This window comes from Staurois parvus, unplaced genomic scaffold, assembly GCF_062004578.1.
Source record: "Staurois parvus isolate SC_StPar_1 unplaced genomic scaffold, SC_StPar_1.0 ptg000175l, whole genome shotgun sequence".
Lineage (NCBI taxonomy): Eukaryota > Metazoa > Chordata > Amphibia > Anura > Ranidae > Staurois > Staurois parvus.
Genome location: NW_028317971.1, coordinates 4695387 through 4716354, shown reverse-complemented (window position 1 = coordinate 4716354; position 20968 = coordinate 4695387). Strand labels below are relative to the sequence as shown.

The 20968-nt window shown below is 38.5% G+C and overlaps 1 protein-coding gene across 1 annotated transcript in view; it reads right to left on the bottom strand.

Moving 5' to 3' along the window:
- PLXNA4 (plexin A4) overlaps window positions 1–20968 on the bottom strand; it is a 925294-nt gene that overhangs the window by 93974 nt on the left and 810352 nt on the right. The window contains exons 22-24 of the mRNA XM_089676880.1: window positions 18914–19182; window positions 11625–11691; window positions 4361–4507 (exon numbers count right to left, since the gene is read on the bottom strand). Coding sequence (XP_089533006.1) covers window positions 4361–4507; window positions 11625–11691; window positions 18914–19182 — 483 coding nt within the window. The remainder of the gene's footprint in view (window positions 1–4360; window positions 4508–11624; window positions 11692–18913; window positions 19183–20968) is intronic.

Sequence of the window (20968 nt, the reverse complement as noted above, 5' to 3'; positions counted from 1 at the left end):
GCTTATGTACGGCCATTTAAAACAAACATAGACACACAGAAATTTTTACAACCTGGAATTGTTATGACACAAAGACCATCTACTAACACTGGAACCACACTTGGAAAGAAATACATTTTTTAGCCATTTTCCTAACATTTTTGCCACAATAAGGACCTACGACATTTATTGAATAGTGGGTGTACATTTTTCGTGTGATAAAAGGTCAGTCTTTTCACTTCTGCAAAAGCAGTCAGTAGCCATTGTGCCCTTTAGAGTGTAGATCCCTGAATACTGCAGAAAGATCTTAGTGTACTTTTGACTATTCTCTGGTAATTGACAGGCAAGAAAACTGAATATCCTTGCATTCACTGCTCTGTTTGTCTTTTAAATAAACTTTTTATAAAAATGACCTGGAGGCTGCCACTACTGGCCATGAAAAGCTGTTGGCTGTTATGCTGATTCTCTTCCTTCAGTATTTTGAGTCTCTAATCACAACAAAAATGCAAATAAGTACTTCTGGCATTTCTCTGACTTTCCTGATTTGGCCTAAGCCAATTATTCTGAAAGTAATGAAACCAGTAGGTCAGCTTTAACAGTCAGGAAATTCAAATTTTTAAGGAGATCAGCAATAGTAACTGCCATATTTGTTTAATTAAGAGTAGATTTATATCTATACATTACGATAACATGTTTTACCATTTGCTACTGTAATGCATCTTAATGAACAGGTCTGTGTTGTGTAGTGATCTATTGTAAACGGGACCCAAATGCCCATAGACAGCACACCAAAACTGACAATTTTTCCACACCACAAGGTGCAAATGTAAACACACTGGGGTTGATTTATTAAAACTGTAGAGTGCAAAATCTGGTGTGCTGTGCATGGTAGCCAAGTAGCGTCTGATTTCAGCTTGTTCAATTAAGCTTTGAAAAAAAACCCTGAAAGCTGATTGGTTTCTATGCAGAGCTGCACCAGATTTTGTACTCTCCAATTTTAGTAAATCAACCCCACTGTTCGTTTAGGTGCGCTGCACTGGAAATGAGATGAAGGTGCATTATAATTTGTTCATATGATGTCACACCACTCATAATTAATAGGCTGCCAACACAATTTGAGACCCTTGTATTAATCTACTGCAAGAGTGGGAATCTGGCCTAAAGGTTTACTGTACTGGACACTATTTTAGCCAAATCAAGTATACATGTTTCAATATATTTAACAGTGTGACATTTTTTATACTAGCAATTCTAGTTGTCAAAATGCTGATGTGTTAAAAGTTTATTTAGTGATATATTATCACAAATGCAGAAGTGAAATGAGAAATCATTTGTTTAATTCATTACAGTGATTGCAATGATATTACACCAGTGGTTTGTAAGTTGAGCATTTGTTTAGCATTTAATGTAACATTGTTAACCTTACTAAAGCTAGGGAACGACAAGAGCAAAAGAATAATTCATTAATTAATTGGTGAAAGAGAATTCATACATATTACGATTACCTGGGGACTTTCTAAAGCCATAACTGCAAAATGTTCATAAGCAATCAGCATGAATATTAAATGATATTACGTATTGTAAATATTTTACCAGCCTGTGGTTAACAATTATTTTCCTCTATGAAACAGAAATGATGTGGCTTGAACAGACATTGGAAATCAATTATAATTTTAATGTTTAAGCTAGTAATAAATGCTGGAGGGACATTAGGAAACTGATTACATAAAAAGAATTAAGCAAATATATTTTTCCTAATATATCAATTATACTGCAGAGATTATTAGCAAAACAAGTGGTTTATTCAAAATAATGCTTGCCCAAGCAGAGCAAAGCAACAGATTCACTTGAGAGCCAGTTACTGTAGCCACGTATATTTAGGGCCAGTTCACACCAGAACACAATGCAGGAAAGGTGCATTCCATGTGCATTTCCTGCACCTCATGGGAATTTGCTGCCCTTGCAATCTGCATGCGGATACCAATTTATTGTTAACCACAGTACCTTGTGGTTTGGTGCAGTGTGTTTTGAAAGATTAGTGAAAGCTCTAATTTTTCCATGGTCCAATGCATTTTGCAGCCCATTCAAATGAATGAGCTGTCAAAACACATTGCAAGGGAAAGTGCGAATTCTGGTGTTAACTGGCCCTTATCGTTCATTTCCTCCCCTGCAGCTTTGTTGACCAATGTGAGTAAAGAGAAGGAGACTTGTGTAAGCTACAGGTTGACCGTACACAAGACAGAAGGTCCTCTCCTTGCCACTATATTACAAATCTGGGTATTTAAGTAGCCAATCACCATGTAACAACACTATTATATGGAAAAAAGAGGAGTTAAATGCTCCCCCATAACCTAAAATACCAGACATTTGCCTCCATCTTTCTGGGTGAATGAAGCAGTGGGGAGCACAGGAAAGGTAAGTATATGCAGCTAATGGTGCTTCCATTAAAATAAATCTGCTGCTTTTCAACACAAATTCATAGGGTTGATTTACTAAAAGCAGGAAAGTTGCACTTTGCAAGGGAATTGGTGAATGAGGTGAATCTTTGCTGATTTCCATCATCCATTCATGCACAAGCAAATGTGCTGTTTTTTTCTTTCAAAGTTTATTGACATTAATAGGAAGATGAAAATGTCAAGTATGTTACATTACCAGGATTGAGAAAGAATATATGACATGGTTTGTGTCTTAATATATTACCATCTGACAATATGATGGATTGAAGATATCATGAAAGGCTTTTTTTGTCAAGAGCAAGTGCTTTATCCGTATTCAGATATAGAAAAACATGTCACGAAAAGAAAAAGATCAGAACTTCGACTAATCTGTAACAATCTAAAATCTTCAGAATATTCACCTCCACAACATTTTGTTACCTATTGAATCATATGCCAGAATGCTATAGTTGGGGGTTGAGGTTTGGCAGAGTGTAGATCGATCCTGTAACTTTTTTTTTTAAATTTTCCTTGAATGTGATTGGTTAATCTTTGCAAAATGAAGCTACACCCTATCCATGAAGCTCTGGGAAAATTCCCTTGCACAGTGCAACTTTCCTTGCAAGTAAACAATCTGTTTGCCTTTACTAAATCAACTTCTTAGAATTAAGTGGGGACTGCAGAACAGATGTGTAGGCATTGCCTCAAAGATTTTCACAAGCTGTTTAACCCATTGAGCTGGCCGTCGGCTGGTTAGTGCAAAACTGAAGGGGGTGGGAGAAACTGGACTGGGGGCTGATTTTTCTCAGCAGAGATAAGACTTTCTTTCATTAATATATATGAATATGTATGTTTTTGGCTTCCTGGGTTCTTAGAAGAAAATGTCCAACTCATGATAACCAACTGGTTTTTTTTGGAGTGGAGAGGCATTAGAAGCTCTATTTAGGTTTGTTTACACTTATGTCATCCTCTGAAGAGCAATCCACAGTATTTTTTCTCCTCACCACCACCACGCCACAGTTGCAGCATGATCTTAGTCATATGAAGCAGTACTGTCCTCTGAACACAACAGGGTTAATACCTTGTGTAGCATTGTGATACAAAGCATGTGTGCACCCCTGTTCATTGCCTTTACAGTTTAAGGGGAGTGGTTGATAGGTGGTAAAAATGTGGCTCAACTATGTATTTTTACCCCCTTGACAGCAAATGTGAATGAGGCCTACAGCTTTTATTGTTGCTTTTGTCTCCAGTTAGGGACACTTACAACAATAAAACACTTTTGTTAGTAGAAGGGTGAAAGGCATGATTGCAGTGTATTGTGTCATGTGGGGACACATTAGGGTTGCCACCTCATCCTTTTAAAACCGAACACATATTAATTACACAGGTTCTGAGGCTAATTTAATGCAGATAAGGCAATAAGTGAGTTTAATTACCACCTTAATCAGCCACAAAACCTGTGTAATTAATAGGTGTTCGGTTTTAAAGGGATGAGGAAGAAACCCTAAGGCACTTAGAATGTAACCTTTCTTAATTGTTTTTTAATTTTCAACAAAATAGTTTTCACCAGTCTTTATAATCCTATCCCTAAAATAAGCCCCAACCCATTTATAGCTAAAAAGGGGAAAACACTTTCTTTTTTTTAAAGTGAGGTTACACTGGCAGATAAAGCATTGTCCTAAGCTTAGAAATCATAGCACGTACTACATTCATTTTAAATTTACAACCTATCACGTTGTTTTAATAAACAAATGCTACACAAAACAATTTTCCACTGACAAACAAGTTACTGTTTTAATCTGATTTTATTTTTCTTTTGCCCCAGCAGTCATAAAACTCATGTGCTTAATAAAGCATCATCAATTGCCTAGAAAGCCAATTAGCCTATACAATTAATTAGCAGTTCAGATGTCCTCCTGTGTTTGTCCCTGTGTAACATAACTTACCAGCGTCTTGTAGTCAATCTGTTGTCTGATAAGCTTGTCTTCACTCAGTGAATAACGGGCTTCTCCTGTGATCGAATCAATGGGGCCTTTTTCCATTTGCTGCTTAATAGCACAGAACAGAGAAAACAGGGGCTCTCCAGCGCACTCCTAGTAGAAAACAGAAGAAATGTATGCACATGACAGTTACAGATCTATGTCAGCTTTGCCTGGCAAAACAACAACCAGCAGAAGTCAAAATATACCATTCAAGGTTTCTGCTGAACTGGACTAACGGTATGTTTTGATATTCAAACACAAGAAATTGGTGAAAAGACATATTTTCAGATACATCCTAATCCCCAACAGTTCCTCCCTGTTACGTAGAATGTGTGCATTATATTTTTATGCAGGAGGATTGAGGACCCTTGTCACATCCAGCTCTATACAATATACTCACTGGTTATACATGGCTTCTCCAAACTACCACCTGTGAGGCACAACATGCACCAGGAGCGTTAGACCAAATTATAAGAGTCCAAATAATTTATTGGTTTGCATTAACCTGTTGGCGCTGATTGCACACAAATATGCGGCCTCTCGGTAGCTGGGCCTTGACACCGAGAGGCCACATATTTGCATACCCAAAGTAAATAAACATGTGCTGAGCGCTCTAGCACATTTATCAGCGCCTCACGGAAAGGTTCCGATCTCTGCTTGCAACTGGGACCTTTTCAATCATGTGACCACTGTGACAGCCAATCATGGCAGTCATATGACCCTAAACCATGCCCCGCCTCCCGGCATCACAAACCCCTTAAAGGGACAGGAGGCACCGGCGCAAAGGGGTTAAAAAACAGCCAACAGTTTTCCCCTTTTCTCAGGACTTTTCTCAGAAACTATGATTGACTTAAAATAGGACTTTTAAACCTATGCAGCAAAGTAAATTGCTGGACTGGGATCCTAAGGCCCCTTTGGCACGATAGATCCTTGTCCGTTTTTCAGGCACACCCAATAGAACCATCCATTTACTTCCATGGAGTGGCAGATGTAAATAGACTTGTGTCCCTTTCAGGGGCAGACTGACAACTCGTAGGGCCCCCGGGCAATAGGGGATCATGGGGCCCCTGTGTCCTTGCCCAAACTCAAAAAGGCCTATGAAAAAGGTACCAGGGGCATCTCATGGGGCCCCCTACTGACCCGGTCCCCCGGGCAGTGCCCAAGTTTCCAAATGGTCAGTCCGCCCCTGGTCCCTTTACATCTGTGTACCTCCAATCCAAACCAATCTACTAAAAAAAGGAAGATGATCCGTTCCACTTCCATCTAAAAGATCGATTCCCATAGAGCACAGCGGACTGTGCTGGGGTTCCTCTCTGCATAAAGTGAATGGACATGGACCTGTCATCCGCCTGCTCTGTTCTGCTCAGTGGGGGATTAGCGGACAAATCCCCTGCTGAGCAAACAGGAATCAAGTGAAGTCTGGCCCATGTGAAAGAGGCCTTTCTAGCCAGCAGCATCTGCATGAGCAATCCACCTATACAACCTACCTCTTGGCCCCTTTTTGTGTGACCAAGCAAAAACCCTACCTCACACACCTGTTCCTTTGTCTCCATTCCAAAGGGCCTTATGACCTCATGCACACTGGACATTTTCCCAGCTCTCCCAGATGTATTTCCTCCTGTCAATAACATTTTTGGCAGAAAAACTGTCTAACGCTTGTAAACATGTCTAGACGAGTTTAGACACATCAAGCTTGGGTTTTTCATTGGCCAGAATAATAATTTATTCTGGTCATTAAAAGGAATTAACATGCAAGTGCTTGATGTGCCCAGCATTATTGCATGTTTAAATGCGCCAAGCATTTTTTCTGCCACGATGCTGCTGCTCCTGGATGCGATGGCAGTGGACTATTTATCTGCCTCTAAACGCCTATGTGTGCATGGACACATAGGCTAACATAATATAAACAATATCCACGCTGACTAGAAGTGTAAAGCAGCTAACACCAATAGGTAGTTTACAAACCTAAATACATATAAATAAAATATAAAGTGTAGAGCCAAACATATAATAGTGAAACTGAAATAAATCAAGACAAATATAATGTGATAAACATCAAGAAAACAGCAGTGAAGGGAATTGAAATAATGTCCATCCACCACCATAAAGTGCTCTTGCTTGCAACAAAACAATTCAAGATTGCCATCACCATCTCCCAGTGAGTTGAAAACTCACCGGAAATGATGGCTGCCACTACAACAGCATAAATGCCCATGTGTTTAAACAAAGATTCCAAAGGCACATGTGTCTTGAAATAAGACTCTGCGAGTGGGTGTCATTCTGTTCAGCCTAGCTATCAAATTATTGAAGTGACACCAACGGACTGCAGATAAAGTGTGTCTTAAGACATGCATGTAGTCTTAAGACTCCATTATAACATTGCCAAAAAAAGGTGAGATCTGTGACTTGTTTTTTCGCAATGCCTCCAATAATATCAAGCTGCATATAAGACATGACAGCGTCTGCTTTTAGATTAGGTAGATTAGCAGTAAGAACTTGCACATATCTCTGTGGAAGTGTGGCTAGGTAATCTCATGGTAATTACACTGCACTGACACATATTGCATAATAATTATATGTTGTATTTTGCTTATAAAAGCATGAAAGTGGTAGAATTGCCCAGGCACAGCTGGGCTCAGTAAGCCTGCTCAGGAAACATATTCTAGCTTGTGTAAGCTCCTGAGTTGTTCGCTGATCTCCCGCTTGTAGCTAATAGAGTGGAGAGCCAGACAGACAAATAGCAGAATCCAGCATTGCAGGTGTGAGGGACAGATACTCGATTGTTTATGGTCTTAAGCACAGCAGTTTGAAAAATGTTTATGCAGAATCATCCTTGCTTCTCACAATTAGAGTTATGTAAATAAACCGAGGGATGTTAACAAGGTTTAATTTACCTTTAACTTGTAAATCAAAAGACAACTCTGCAAGGAAAACTGAGAAACAAGAAAAGTACATAAGCTATATGAGCTCATCCTGCAGCTGAATATATAGGAAAATTAGCCCAGCAGGAGCAATGGCTTGAATTTAACTCCTGATTCATTCTCAAAAATAGTCTACGGGATGAGTACTAGCGATTCTCACAATTGCTTCTTTATGTGACATGTGTAAATGGATACTGTCATACTCAGTGTTTATCTTTAGGTTGTTTTGCTATGAATGTGTCCTAAATATTAAAAAAAAGCAATAGTTTCTCCATAGTCATTACTTGTAAACAGCTTTTGTTTCGATTGAAAACAAAAGAGACAATTGGAAAACAAAAGAATCAACACAATAGTGTCATTTTAGTAGTTATTTTCAAGGTAATGGGTAAAATGATAGGTAATTGAGCATGGGAAAATGCACACATTCTATTCTGTTATTTATGTTATAACCTACCTTCTTTTTATTACTTTAAAAGTACATGATGCTTGTTGCATCATTCCTGCTGATGCTTTCTCTCTAGAAACATTACCAGCAAATAATATATAAGAATTTCATGAAATCAAGTTATTTCACTTGAATTTGGATGATTGCTTGGTAAGAACATAAACACAATTCTAATCATTTAGTATTATAAATATGCACCTAATCCAATTAACCACTTGGCCTCCAGAGGATTTACCCCCCTTCCTGACAAGGCCATTTTTTTGCGTTACAATGCTGCGTTACTTTAACTGACAATTGAGCGGTCATACAACACTGCACCCAAATTTAATTTACATCCTTTTTTTCCCACGAAAAAGACCGACTTTGTGCTATTAAACATGTCCAGTAAAAAAATTTAAAAAATCTAATTTTGTCAAAGATTTAGGCCAAAATGAATTCTGCTACATGTCTTTGCTAAAAAAAAAATCCAATACATGTAAACTAATTGGTTTATGTTAAAGTTATAGCGTTTACAAACGGCAGTATATATACTGTTTTTTTTTTTTTAATTTCTACTAGTAATGGCGGCGATCAGTGACTTATAGCGGGACTGCGGCGGGCATTCTGACACTGGGGGGAACTGACTTAGTATCACTGACATCCCCAGTGACACCAATACAGTGATCAGTGCTAATAAAAAGCAATGACACTGTACTAATGGCACTGGGCAAGAAGGGGTTAACATGTGGAGCAATCAAAGGGTTAACTGTGTGCTGTGTGCCATTTTACTGTAAGCTGTGTGTGTGTGCTCTTCACTGTAAGCACACTGATTTGCATGGCTCTGCTATGCACAGCCATGCATAGCAGTGTGCAGGAGCTGACAGAGGAGAGAACTGTATTGTTTACTTACAGTTCTCTCCCTCTGTCGGTAATGCTCCTTGATCACCAGGTGGCAGCAAATAATCACCGGATGGGACCCAGTGATTGACAGTCGAGGCCACGAAAAGCGGCGTGCTGGTAGGATACTTGTGCACCCCCGACCTGGAAATGCAAAATCATGCATATATACGTGATTTTGTGCACCCCTGCTGCCCTGTAGCAGTATGTCTGCTATATGGCCGCGGGAAAGCAGTTAAATCATTCATAATGTAAACATTTACATTTGATTGTATGAGATATTCATAAATAGCTAAAAGCAAAACTTTTTTTTTTGGACAGAGTGAATATGGATAAGAACATTTTTATGTTTTTATAGCAGTTTGTGCCCCCGTTAGGGAGATTCACCCTCTCTATTTGTACTATTTAACATTATCATCGAAGGTGAAAGTAAAAGAAAACCTAAAATTCTGAGTTTTCGCCAGAAATGAAATAGAGGGGAAATTTTCCAATGAGGACACTAGTTCTAGTGACCTGGGGGTTCCCAAGGAATTCCCTTAATTTGCAGACGTTTCTCTCACTTCTTGTTTTGGCTATGGGACAGGAAGTGAAGGTAAATCTCCCCAATGGGACACAGATGGTAAATTATAAACTGACTGGGGTCATCACCTGCCCTTACTCTATCCAAAATGAATTTAATCCGTTTTGCCTAAAGTTCTATTTTAAGCACACGTCAGTTCATTAACAGTGGGACAAAAAAGATAACTGAACAGTAAAGTGGTATGATCAGCCTACATTGCAGGGTTTCAGACATCAGTTGCCAAACCAGCATATAAACATTAACATAAAATAATAACTAGTATTATTACAGGCACTTATTTAGCGCTGTCAATTTACACAGCTCTCTCTCTCTCTCTATATATATATATATATATATATATATATATTGTACATTCACATCAGTCCCTAACCCTCAAGGAGTTTACAATCTAAGGTCCCTGACTTACATTCATACTATGGCCAATTTTAGACAGGAGCCAAATAAACTACCAGCACGTATTTGGAATGTGGGAGGAAACACATGCAGGCACAGGGAGAACATGCAAACTCCCGGCAGGTGGTGCCATGGTTGGGATTTGAACCGACAACCCTAGTACTGCTAGGTAGAGGTGCTAGCAATTTAGACACTGTACTGCCCATGGACCACAGATACAAGGTACATTTGATTTAACTTGGTTGCATTTAATTTAAAGAGTATGTAAACCCCACATTTCATATTCCTAATGTATGCCTGCTGTACCATGCGCTTACATGGAAAAGTATCCTGTTCTTTAAGTGTTGCTTCCTTTGTGTGAAATCCTTGGTGTTTCTGACAGTCCCTCTGCTTTCCTATTAAAAAGCAATGAGGGGGGTGTAATCAGCGCAAGCACTGCTAAAAGTCCTGGGTAATCCTGGTATGGGGTAATGGTGGTAATGGCGGTAGCAATGGCTGTGTCAGGAAGATGAGCTTGGGGGTCTGTGTAGCACTGAGGGCAAGGCTTCCAAATAGACTGTAGCAGACTCTGTAGGTGAGATAAGGAGAGAAGCACCTCTAAGTGCAATATGTCTCTTTTATTTAGGTTTATAGGTAGGAACACTCACATAGATAAGATAATTAAAAGCATAAAAACCGTGGTTTATGGTGGCCAACAATAAGGTGGGTATTCATGGTGAAGAGCTGTCATCTGTGTGGGGTATGGAGAGGTCCGCGTGCCGCTCGAGCAGCGTGGTGGCTGGAGGGGAACAGCAGTGAACAGAGGTCAGGCCGGCGTGCACGTCCTCCTTCAGAGCCGGGTGGAACACACGCTGGAACGCAGTGGCGGCGTGGCCGTGATAACGTCAGAATTCGCCTCCAGCCACCACGCTGCTCCAGCGGCACGCGGACCTCTCCATACCCCACACAGATGAATACCCACCTTACTGTTGGTCACCATAAACCACGGTTTTTATGCTTTTAATTATTTTATCTATGTGAGTATTCCTACCTAAACCTAAATAAAAGAGACATATTGCACTTAGAGGCGCTTTTCTCCTTCCTATTGAAAAGTGACTACACTCACTAAGCACTACACTACCCTCCTCCAATTATCAGACTTCTGCTCGCATGGCCCTTCAGCACAGCTATTCACTGAAAAGTTTAGTGTCCTGTTGTTTCTCCTCCCTCAGCTCTCTGTTCTCAGCTGCAAAAGGAGCTTAGAGGGAATGTGATCACTTATAAAAACAGAGAAAAAAGAGTATTTATAATGGTTTGTTTTTTATCTATATATAAATGTTTTGCTTTTCATTTTTATTTTAAACTGTATGGGTTGTTTCAAAAGGTGAGCGTTTACATATACTTTAAGAGTTGAATATTGTCATTATTGTGACACAGTACTTGTAAAGCAAATGCATTGTACCTACAGTCCCTAAATTAAAATTAAATAGCTAGGGACACGAAAAAAACATGATTTAATAACATCATTAAAGTAAAACTATAGGCTATTTTTTTCAATTTGGATAGAGTAAGGGGCGGTTATAACCCGTGTCGGATTTGTTTGCCATCTGTGTCCCATTTTTTAGATTCTTCTTCACTCCCTATCCCATAAAACAGGAAGTGAGAGGAATTCCCTCAAAATTAAGGGAATCCCTTGGGGCCCCCAGGTCACCACGAATAGTGTGGCCATTGGAAGATTTCACCTTTTTTGCTTTTCTGGGGAAAACTGAAAATTAGGATTTTCTTTCAGTTTCACTTTCAATGATAACGGTAAACAGTACAATTATTGAGGCTGAATCTCCCCAATAGGGGCACGGAGAGCAATACAAAACCTAATATGTGTTCTAATCCATTTCCACTCTGTTCACAACAAAAAAAAAGTTAATTATACTTTAATTATACTTTAAACATTTTTACAACAAATTTTTTAGAAAGCTATATTAGAAAGTGCTCTTTTCTCATATTGAATAGCTTAATATAATATATGGATTATACCTTAAGGAACTTGTACAGCAAGAATGTGAACCAGTTTGTCAACATCTTCTCTGCCACGGATTCTGTTCTAAAATAAAAAATAAAAAATAGCCAAGTAAGTAAAGCATGAACTCATAACAACCACTCAGCAATCAGTCATTAATCTGACTTTGACACAAGTACCAACAAACGTTGGCAATAGATGATAGTCACCTAGAAATTAAACAGCGTTAGAGATACTGTATGGGTTTACTTGATAAAGAAAGGACCAAAGTGCATGAATCCATAGCAACCAATCAGCAATCATTCATTGATCTGACTTTGACACACATACCAACTAACATTGGCAATAGATAGGAGATAAGAGTCACCTGAAAATTAAATAGTTAGGCAGATACCCACTGACCTTGACAGGGAACAATGACTAGACTTTTTTCATCATATACCGTATATGTTTATTTGCCGTAATACTAAATGACTAAAATAAAGTCTTATAATCAAGGTGAGTCTTATAGCATGTGTGGGCATTATTCTCATAGTAGGGAACACATTCACTTCTTATTATTGAGGACTAGTCTTGTACGTGTTAAATACGTCTGCCTTTTACACCAGGCAATAGAACACATACAGCCAGTTCAGCACCAAGGAGAGCTCAAACTGTTGATACATTCCCGAATCATTCACAGGGCTCCCTAGTAACCTGTTTGTAAAGCATGCTTCATTTGTACCCAGAAAAACAATGTTGCAAATAGTTTGGATCTCCATTAGTTTCTGTGCTATTTCTTTTGTCAAAGGTGCCAAACAACAAAATGCTTAGAAGAAAATTGAATGAACAGCACAACATGAAAAAAAAAGTAAAACAGCATGGTAGAGAAAAGTACAATATCATTAACATCATCAACCTCAGCTCCAGGGCCAGCGTTTACATAGTCATGCACAAATATGATTTATATAGCATTAAAGGAGTTTTGAACTATGATTTTTTATAAATACTGTTGTTTTTGAAAACGTTATTTACTTCAGTGGGAGATGAATCTACAACATATTTTTCAAGCAAGCTTTCTGTGTATTGTGTATACTCTGTGCTTGGACTGTAAGTTACCCTTTGTCAATAGTAATCAGTGTAATAACATATTGACTTCAATACATTATACTATATATGGCAAAAAATATCAGAAACACAATGTTTAAGCACAAATTGTAGTGTGGTATGCCTTGTTCATGTCAGCAGGTAGCCACAATGTATGGGATACTATTGTTATGGGGCATATATTATTATATGTGTTACTGTTTCATTCATTCTCAGCAGTGTTAAAATAGTCTTTTCTGAATTTTCAGTGCTGTACTGAATTGTTTTTGTGGCTACGAAATAAGTTTTAAAAACTTCACCTATACACAAATAGATTTTTATTCCATGTACTGTAGCCATACTAATTGCATTGAGCAGATTTACACTTTTTAATAATTTGTTGCTGAACGTGTACATTGAATTCTAAATAATTATTGTATTTTATCATTTTAGGTAGGGAAATTATCAAAGCACATGATCTTCACTGACCACCAGTTCTTAATACAAGTTTGAGGTATATCTCTAAAACGAAAAACTTAAAGTGGAGCTCTAGTCATGCTTGTAAAAATTAAAAGTCAGCAGCTACAAAAACTGTAGCTGCTGACTTTTAATAAACAGCCGCTCACCTCTCCCACAATCCATCACTGTGCATGGCCCAGTGGTTGTCAGTTTGTCTGCTCTCTCCCCAGCATCTTTACTATAGGAACCCGGCTGTGACAGCTTGTGACTTCACAGCCGGGAGACCACTGCGCATGAGCAAGCTGCACTGCACACTGCGCACGTGTCCCCAAAGACTGGGTGGGGGAGGAGAACTTCTGTTTCTGATTGCCTATGCAGTTGGAGCGGAAGTGGAAGCGGGTACCTGTCAAAATTGTATACCTGCTCCCCCCCCCCTAAAAGCTTCATTTCACAAACAGGAACCCTTTTCAGTGGAGCTCCGCTTTAAAGCATGGAAGTAGAACAGGATGGGGGAAAACTGGAGTATACAGAATCTGGTGCAGCTGTGCAGGGTAGCCATTTAGCTTAACTTAATAACTTAACTTATTCAGTTCAAGTGATAATAAATCTTTAAATCTGTTTGTATTAAAATACCAATCTTGTTATACTTACCTGCTCTGTGTTATGGTATTGCACAGAGCAGCTCAATCCTCCTCTTGGATCCCCTGCCAGTGCTTCTGGCTCTTCCTGTTCAGACAGTGCCCACCATAGAAAGCCACTTTCTATGGGGGCACTCATGCAGGCTCACTCTCAAGCCACCTGTCTGCGTTCATTGACACAGACAGAGTGGCTTGGCCCTACCCCCACTTCCATGTCAAAAATTTGATTGACAGCAGCAGGATCCAATAGCTTCCCCTGTTATCAATCTGCCCAATGAGAAGGGAGAGAGCAGAGAGCCACTGCTCTCGTGAACATCACTGGATCGAGATCTGGATCAGGTAGGTATAAGGGGGCTGGAGGGATCCTCTGGCACAAAAGGTTTTTTACCTTAAAGCATAGAATGCATTAAGGTAAAAACCTTCAGCCTTTACAACCACTTTAAGCTTTGACAATAAAACTTGGAACCTGATTGGTTTCTCTGCAGTGTCGCACCAGATTTTGCATGCTCCAGTAAATCTCCCCCGTTGTGTTATTCATGAAAAGAAACTAATCAGGTTCTTTATTTCATGTTACTAGCATGTAAGAGTAGGAGCTTGATAGGTCGCTATGGGCAATAGACAGTCCTCTTTTCCAATGTCAACCCCTATTTAAGTGTTCTTGCATGACAAGACCACTTACTGTTATCTCACATATATATTCTTATTATTATAGCCAAATTCACCACCCTAACTCCTCCCACAGTTTTTACACTACATAGACAGTAATATACCGAAACGTGCGGATTGTTCCCGATTGGTGTGTTATTACTTTGTGGAACGTTTCGCCGAATGGTTCACAAAATATCGGCGTTTTTGTGGTGAAATTTGTCCCATAGGAATGAAAGGCGAAATGTTCAATGTTCACTAGAGTGGGAGCTGACAAAAGCTGGAGTGTGAGCAGAAAAATCAGGACATGATTTCTGCCATCACTCCCTCATTTTCAAGCCCACCTACACCAATCCTATATCACAACATTCAGCTATCCCTGCTGCCACTAAAAATGTCCACAGCTAAGCCATAGTCCTGATAGTTTTCACAATATGACCATTTGTTTGCAACTCACGCCGCCCATTGACATTCAATGAAACTCCAATCTAGCCACCTCAAATTTTAAGGGCAATTTCTAAACTGCGACTGTGCCTTCATTTTTAATACTTCAGAGATATAATATGCATCAAAATGTAGGTCTGGGTCTTGTGATTCTCACAATATCAAGCTCTTTGGTGTAGGATTTATAATTTTTAAACTACAACCGTTTGAAGATGGCAACTGCCAGTGAAGTGAACAAGTTGGAGCAGTTTGTTTTTAACCGCTCTTCTCTGCCCTTGCTGTAGAGTGAGTTGCCATAGGAACCCAGGTGTGTGAGCAGGCAGCAGAGTGACAAGCCACTCCACCCAGTTACTCCGCCCATTCCAGTTGTAGACTACTGGTGGAGGCAAGAACACTTCACACAATTTCCCCAGAAATTGTAGCTTTTCTAGTTTTGAATGCTCTTCTTATTTTCTTGTAATGAAAGCATAAAAAAGTGTTTTAAAATGTCACAAATAAAACATTAGTATCAGCCTGATGCATCTTTTCTGTTGACTTCTAAATGTTTTCTAAATGTTATATGATCATCACAAAATGTCATATCTAGGGATATTACGAAAAGCCCAGTGAGAGTATAGATGCTGCGTTCATTTGATAAGGTTACAGAAGTGAGGAATCTTATAAATGTAATTATTATACATTTCTATGATTAATACATCTTATACATTTTATGCAGAATATTCCCAGAGGCCTTACACAAGAAATATTCAGCACCAAATTTCAGAATCATCTAAATTTATAACTAGGTTTGTTACTTAAAAATGATGAATATGTAAATCAACATCGACAGTGTGCTTCCCGTATGCAAAAAGCAGGTGTGTGTTAGTGCAGCCATCTGATAGCTCCCTTGCACTGGCTGCATTTGGCTGAACTACAAAGGATACAGGAGGTGTCACTGCTCTGGGCCCGTGTCTCAATGCCAACCAAGCTAAAGCATATGTCACACCCATGGCATGGAACTGGGAGCCTCTGAACACTATTACTGGCTCAGCATATAGTAATTGGAAGCCTCATGATAAACAAGATGTGTATAAATAGAGACCCAATTCCAGGAACACCTAGGACATAGAAGGCAGTGTAACAATTATGTTTGATCCCTAATTACAACAGTAGCTTTTCAGGATTTTGGCCAATGGAAGAAGAACCCAAGTCTAATCAAACTTTTTTTCCACAGTTATTAATCCTAATGCCATAAAATCTGTATTGGGATTTAAATAAAGCCCTATCAGTTCATGAAACTAGGAGGGCTTCAAATAGGTGAATCAACTAATTTCAGAAACCAGACACCTAGAACTATTTTGTGCCTTGTCCATCCTGGTTTGCTATCCCTGGGGGCTACTGGGAGTTATACTGAGGCTATGTTCTGCCCTACTGACAGTATAAGCCCAGCACAGAAGACCTTAGTTGTGACATTTTAAAAAACGTGTTTTTCCAGTCTCAGATATCAAAAGAATTAATACTGTTCACAATTGTAACAGGATATAGTAGCATTACCTGCCATAATAAAGCAGCTCCATATTAATCTGCAACGTTTTGGGTCAAACTGGTCTTTTCTTGGCATGGAGACACAATGAACACAACATGAAAGTTCATATACTTGTACTCAACAGTGTTTAAACCATATTAGTCACAAACCGCAGGGCCAAAGAGGGCCATCAACCAATCAACTATCAAATGAAGGGATCTGAAGGGAAACTGCATTGTTCTAGTCTTATATTCCTTCCTCTATTCCTTTAACTATTACAAAAATGCTCAACTGGTAAGACATCCATGTTAGGTGATTTCAGTGACCTTAATTTCTGTACACATAGAGGTTCCAGGTCTATAAAGATCACTGAAAACAACTATTAATATTTGATTTGTAGGTGTGACAAGAACAGAAAAGAAAAGTACAATATTGTAACAAAGTGCAAAAATAGGTAAATAAATATAGCAAAATAAAAATTTACAGCATATACACACTATCATGGATTATTAAGGCCCACCTGGGCTAAAGGACATTCTTTTGCCATCTGCAAGAAAAACATGCTAGACCTATGCACAACGCTAAACCCTAGCTTTTAGTATTAATGCTACAAGCAAGATTTGTTAGGAAAAATAGTTACTGACTTTATTGATTTGTATAGCTGACCCAAGTGACCCCTACCTAAAAGAGCTGTACTTTTGAATCTGCAAAAGCTGGCAGAGTAATGAGTTATATACAATTAACATGGCATCTAGCCATGACACACATCTAGAACACAATCCTATGCTTGTCTAAGTTTGTATAAAGGCTTCTCATAGAGCTAGGTAATTTGTCAGCACAGCATTATAAAGAGTTATTCTTAAAGCAATAATAAAGCTTTATTCTTTTTTTTCCTTAAACCTTTCTCACCCAGTGGGACTTTCGTTGACACAGGTGGACGTCATATGATGTCCTTTTGGATAGCCGCCTCACGCACGCCCACGGGGTCGTGTTGCAGTGAGATCTGTCACTGGCTGTGTCCATCAGATACAGCCAATGGCTGATCTGTGTACCAGCTCATTGCCAGTACCATGTAATCACAGTGACCAATCAGAGGAGGTCACATGACACACATGATAGCAGTGCAGGTAGGGTGGTACGTGTGCGAGCCCCCTCCCTGGAAATGAAAATCACCTATACATACACGTGATTTTGTGCTGCCCTGCCGCCCTGTAGCAGTATTTGTGCTATAGGGTGGAGGGCAAGTGGATATTACTCTGGTCACAGTGTGTTATAAAAAAAAAATCATAAAAAAAAAGAAAAAAAGTCAATAAAAAAATAGATATATAAAATAATAAAATTATAACAGAGTTTTTGACCTTTTCCTAATCAATCTAAAACAATAGAAAAAAAAAGATTTGAGCTGCAGCTTGCCTTTACAATTTTAAATACATACAAATAAAATGTACATTAAATAAAAGTAATTTACTAATGACATAGATATGGCAGATAAAGGGTATTTGCCCCCAAGCGACACGTTTACTAATTAGATAGAGTAACATGTTTCTTCCAATTCTGGCAGTATACAGAATAAAATACCAGCCTAATATTTAATTCATTATGAACACACTGAACATGTATTTGCTGTGTCTAAGCACACAGCTGTGTCAAGACCTCTGACTCCAAGCAGCATTCTACTATATATAAAAATGAATAATATGATTTCCCACTGCTTATTATTCAGCTTGCATGTATTTAAAAAAGTCTGTTCTATAGCACAGAGGTCCTGTTTCACATGTGATCCATTCAACTTAGTGGGCATCCTATGTATACACATAATACAGAGCCTATGAATATAACGTGCTATACATATACCCTGTCCTTATTTTAGTGATAGAATAAAAACTACAGGTACAAACCCCCTGCCAGGATGCATACATTGAAGAAGGTAGATGTCTATGAAAACTCTATAGTGTAACCTGCTGTTGTATTAAACCTGCCTTACATTTTATATGTTAATAATGCTGATATCCACAAGAGGTGAGTACAGTCACAGTGTCAAAATCTGGCACGCTGACACCTTGCATATACACAGCTACAGAAGACGATATATAATAACAGAGCATGCCAGACATATAAATGTGAAATCACAGATGCCATGAACACAGTAAAAAGCAATATATAAACTATAAACTTTCTGCCACTTACTGTAGATAAAAAATACTGGCTCATTTTTCAGAAAATGTTGTGATTATACTGTCATGTTTCCCATAGATTGCTTGTTTTGAAATGAATTTCATCCCAGAGATTTACCTCTATTATTTATGGTTCCACAAAGCTGGCTATGTGTTTATTACTAACACAACAAACCCCAGAGACTCAAATAATAAGGCAAAGATAAACTGGTAAAAGGTAGTAATCTATAGCAACCACTCAGAAGTTTTACTGAGAAACTTTTACTGATATGGCTTTGGAGAATTAAAATCTGATTATATTAGGAAACGGCCCTGTACACATCATGGACACTCCTTTCGCTTCCTCATTATAACATGTATTTATTTGTCAGACTCACCTTCTTAGTAACAGTTTGGGGTGATTTTTGCTTTCCAGGTTTTTGTCAATGAGATCAGACAGCAGTTGCTTCAGCACATCGGTGGCATACTCTAACTTGCTCTGCAAGACTGTCATAATGAGGGAAGCCACATTGCCTCTATCACGCATGGAAAAGCTGCGCTGGGATTCAAGTGTCCGGATAAAGGAGAGGAGGAACACTTTATTGTTAATTTGCTGTGCAAACAGCTTGAGACCTTTCTCCACACGCTCTTGTCTGTAGCCAGGAACCTGTGGAAACATAAATAAATGTAGGCATGTTTTCTACAGAGGAAAAAGTCCCAATATGTTATATACAATCACAAACACATTCTTCCATGAGTTAAAGAAACTTTGCTCATGTAATATCAATCAGAAACAATTTTTTGGTGTGCTAACAGAACATTGACTAGAAAAATACTTAAAATGCACCTGTGACCAGACTGTGGCCATTAAAGTACTTACATATTTTTAATAAGCAGTGCCCTAAAAACAAGACCTCACTGACCTTTGTAGCTGCAGGTACTATGGGGTAATTAGCCCTCAAAGATCACAACAGAGACTCTAAAGTAAGATTTCAGGTGGTTTCTAATATCTTACAGCACTTAATCTTTTTCACATGGGAAGGTTAGAGGATCCCAAGACCCTGCTGCCAGAGGAAGCAAGGGGAGAGGAACTGTGATTTTAGCATCTCTAGCATGAACTTTAAATATGAATTTTTCCACAGTATCTACAGCTACACAGGTCAGTGAGGGGTTATTTTCATTGTTTAAAGCTCTATTACTACTTCTTTGGACTATGTTAATACTTTAAAGCCCAAAATATGAGTATGAATTAACTTTAAAGTACCTCATTTCCTTCTACTCTAGCACAGGTCAGGCTGTGTCATTACTGATAAAGTAACTGGAGACCTATTCCATCACTACTATCAGGTCATAATATAAGTTTTAAACCTACTACAGACAAGAGTGGTATATTCAGACAGTATGGTGCTTGCAAACAGGCCAGTGGGCAGCTTATTTTTTATTCAGATTTCAAGTCTATATATGTTGCTTTTTTTATAAATCTGGGCCTGATTACATTGCTTCAATCCTTTTTTTTATATGGTACCCTGCATTTAGGTTTTATGAATAAATTCATCAGTGCATCAGTAGTGTTTAAAACATCTCAGTGCATAGGAAACATGGGCAATAGTACTACATTCAGACAAAAGTCTTACCTACTGTATCGAAAGAGTAACAATACAGAGTTCATATATGAACAAAGACCCATTCGCCAAATAAAACATTCCTTTGATGTGAAATTATGCTAGGCCAAATTTGTATAAGCAGCAAAGTTTATCAGAGCACTGCTATAAATTCAAGTCAGGATGTCTGTTGCCTAATTATAGTGGTTATACTATATGAAGAAAATCTTCATTATCTTGGAGCATATGCAAAAACATATTGGAGCATTAAAAACAAGAAAGAGTATTGTCCTGTTTTGTTTTTACTTCTTTAATATTCATCAGAATCTTCATTCTGTCATGTAGAGTTGATTGCAAGGAGAACCAGCCTTAGGTCGCACTTACAAATTAGATTAAGGAAGCCTTGGAAATAAGTTTGTGTGCATCACCTTGATTCAGTACATCCTGCTGGAGTGCATGTTAATTTTAGGCTACATGTTCTCTAAGAAAACACACAGCTTATGGTAAGAGTGCCTAAAAGACTAAACTTACTGTAACTAAAGTAAAGGAAGCAGGCACATTTGTTTACCATAGAAAAGTTTCTCCTTCAGCAATACATGTCGGCTGAAAGCTACTGTAATTAGAAAAAACACACGAATTGAGTGGGCTGCATAACCTGTCTAGAATATGAGTTGTAGAGAAGGCCTTTTTCCAGCAATTAACTTCAAAAGACATCCCTTCCAGGGAACTGTTCTTGTTTGTACTAATTACTGTGAGGCAATTAGCAGGAGACTGTAACAAAATAATTTCCATTAAGGTTGTTCTGCAGTATTTATAAATGATTTGCAGTGTCTTTTCTTTTATATTATATTT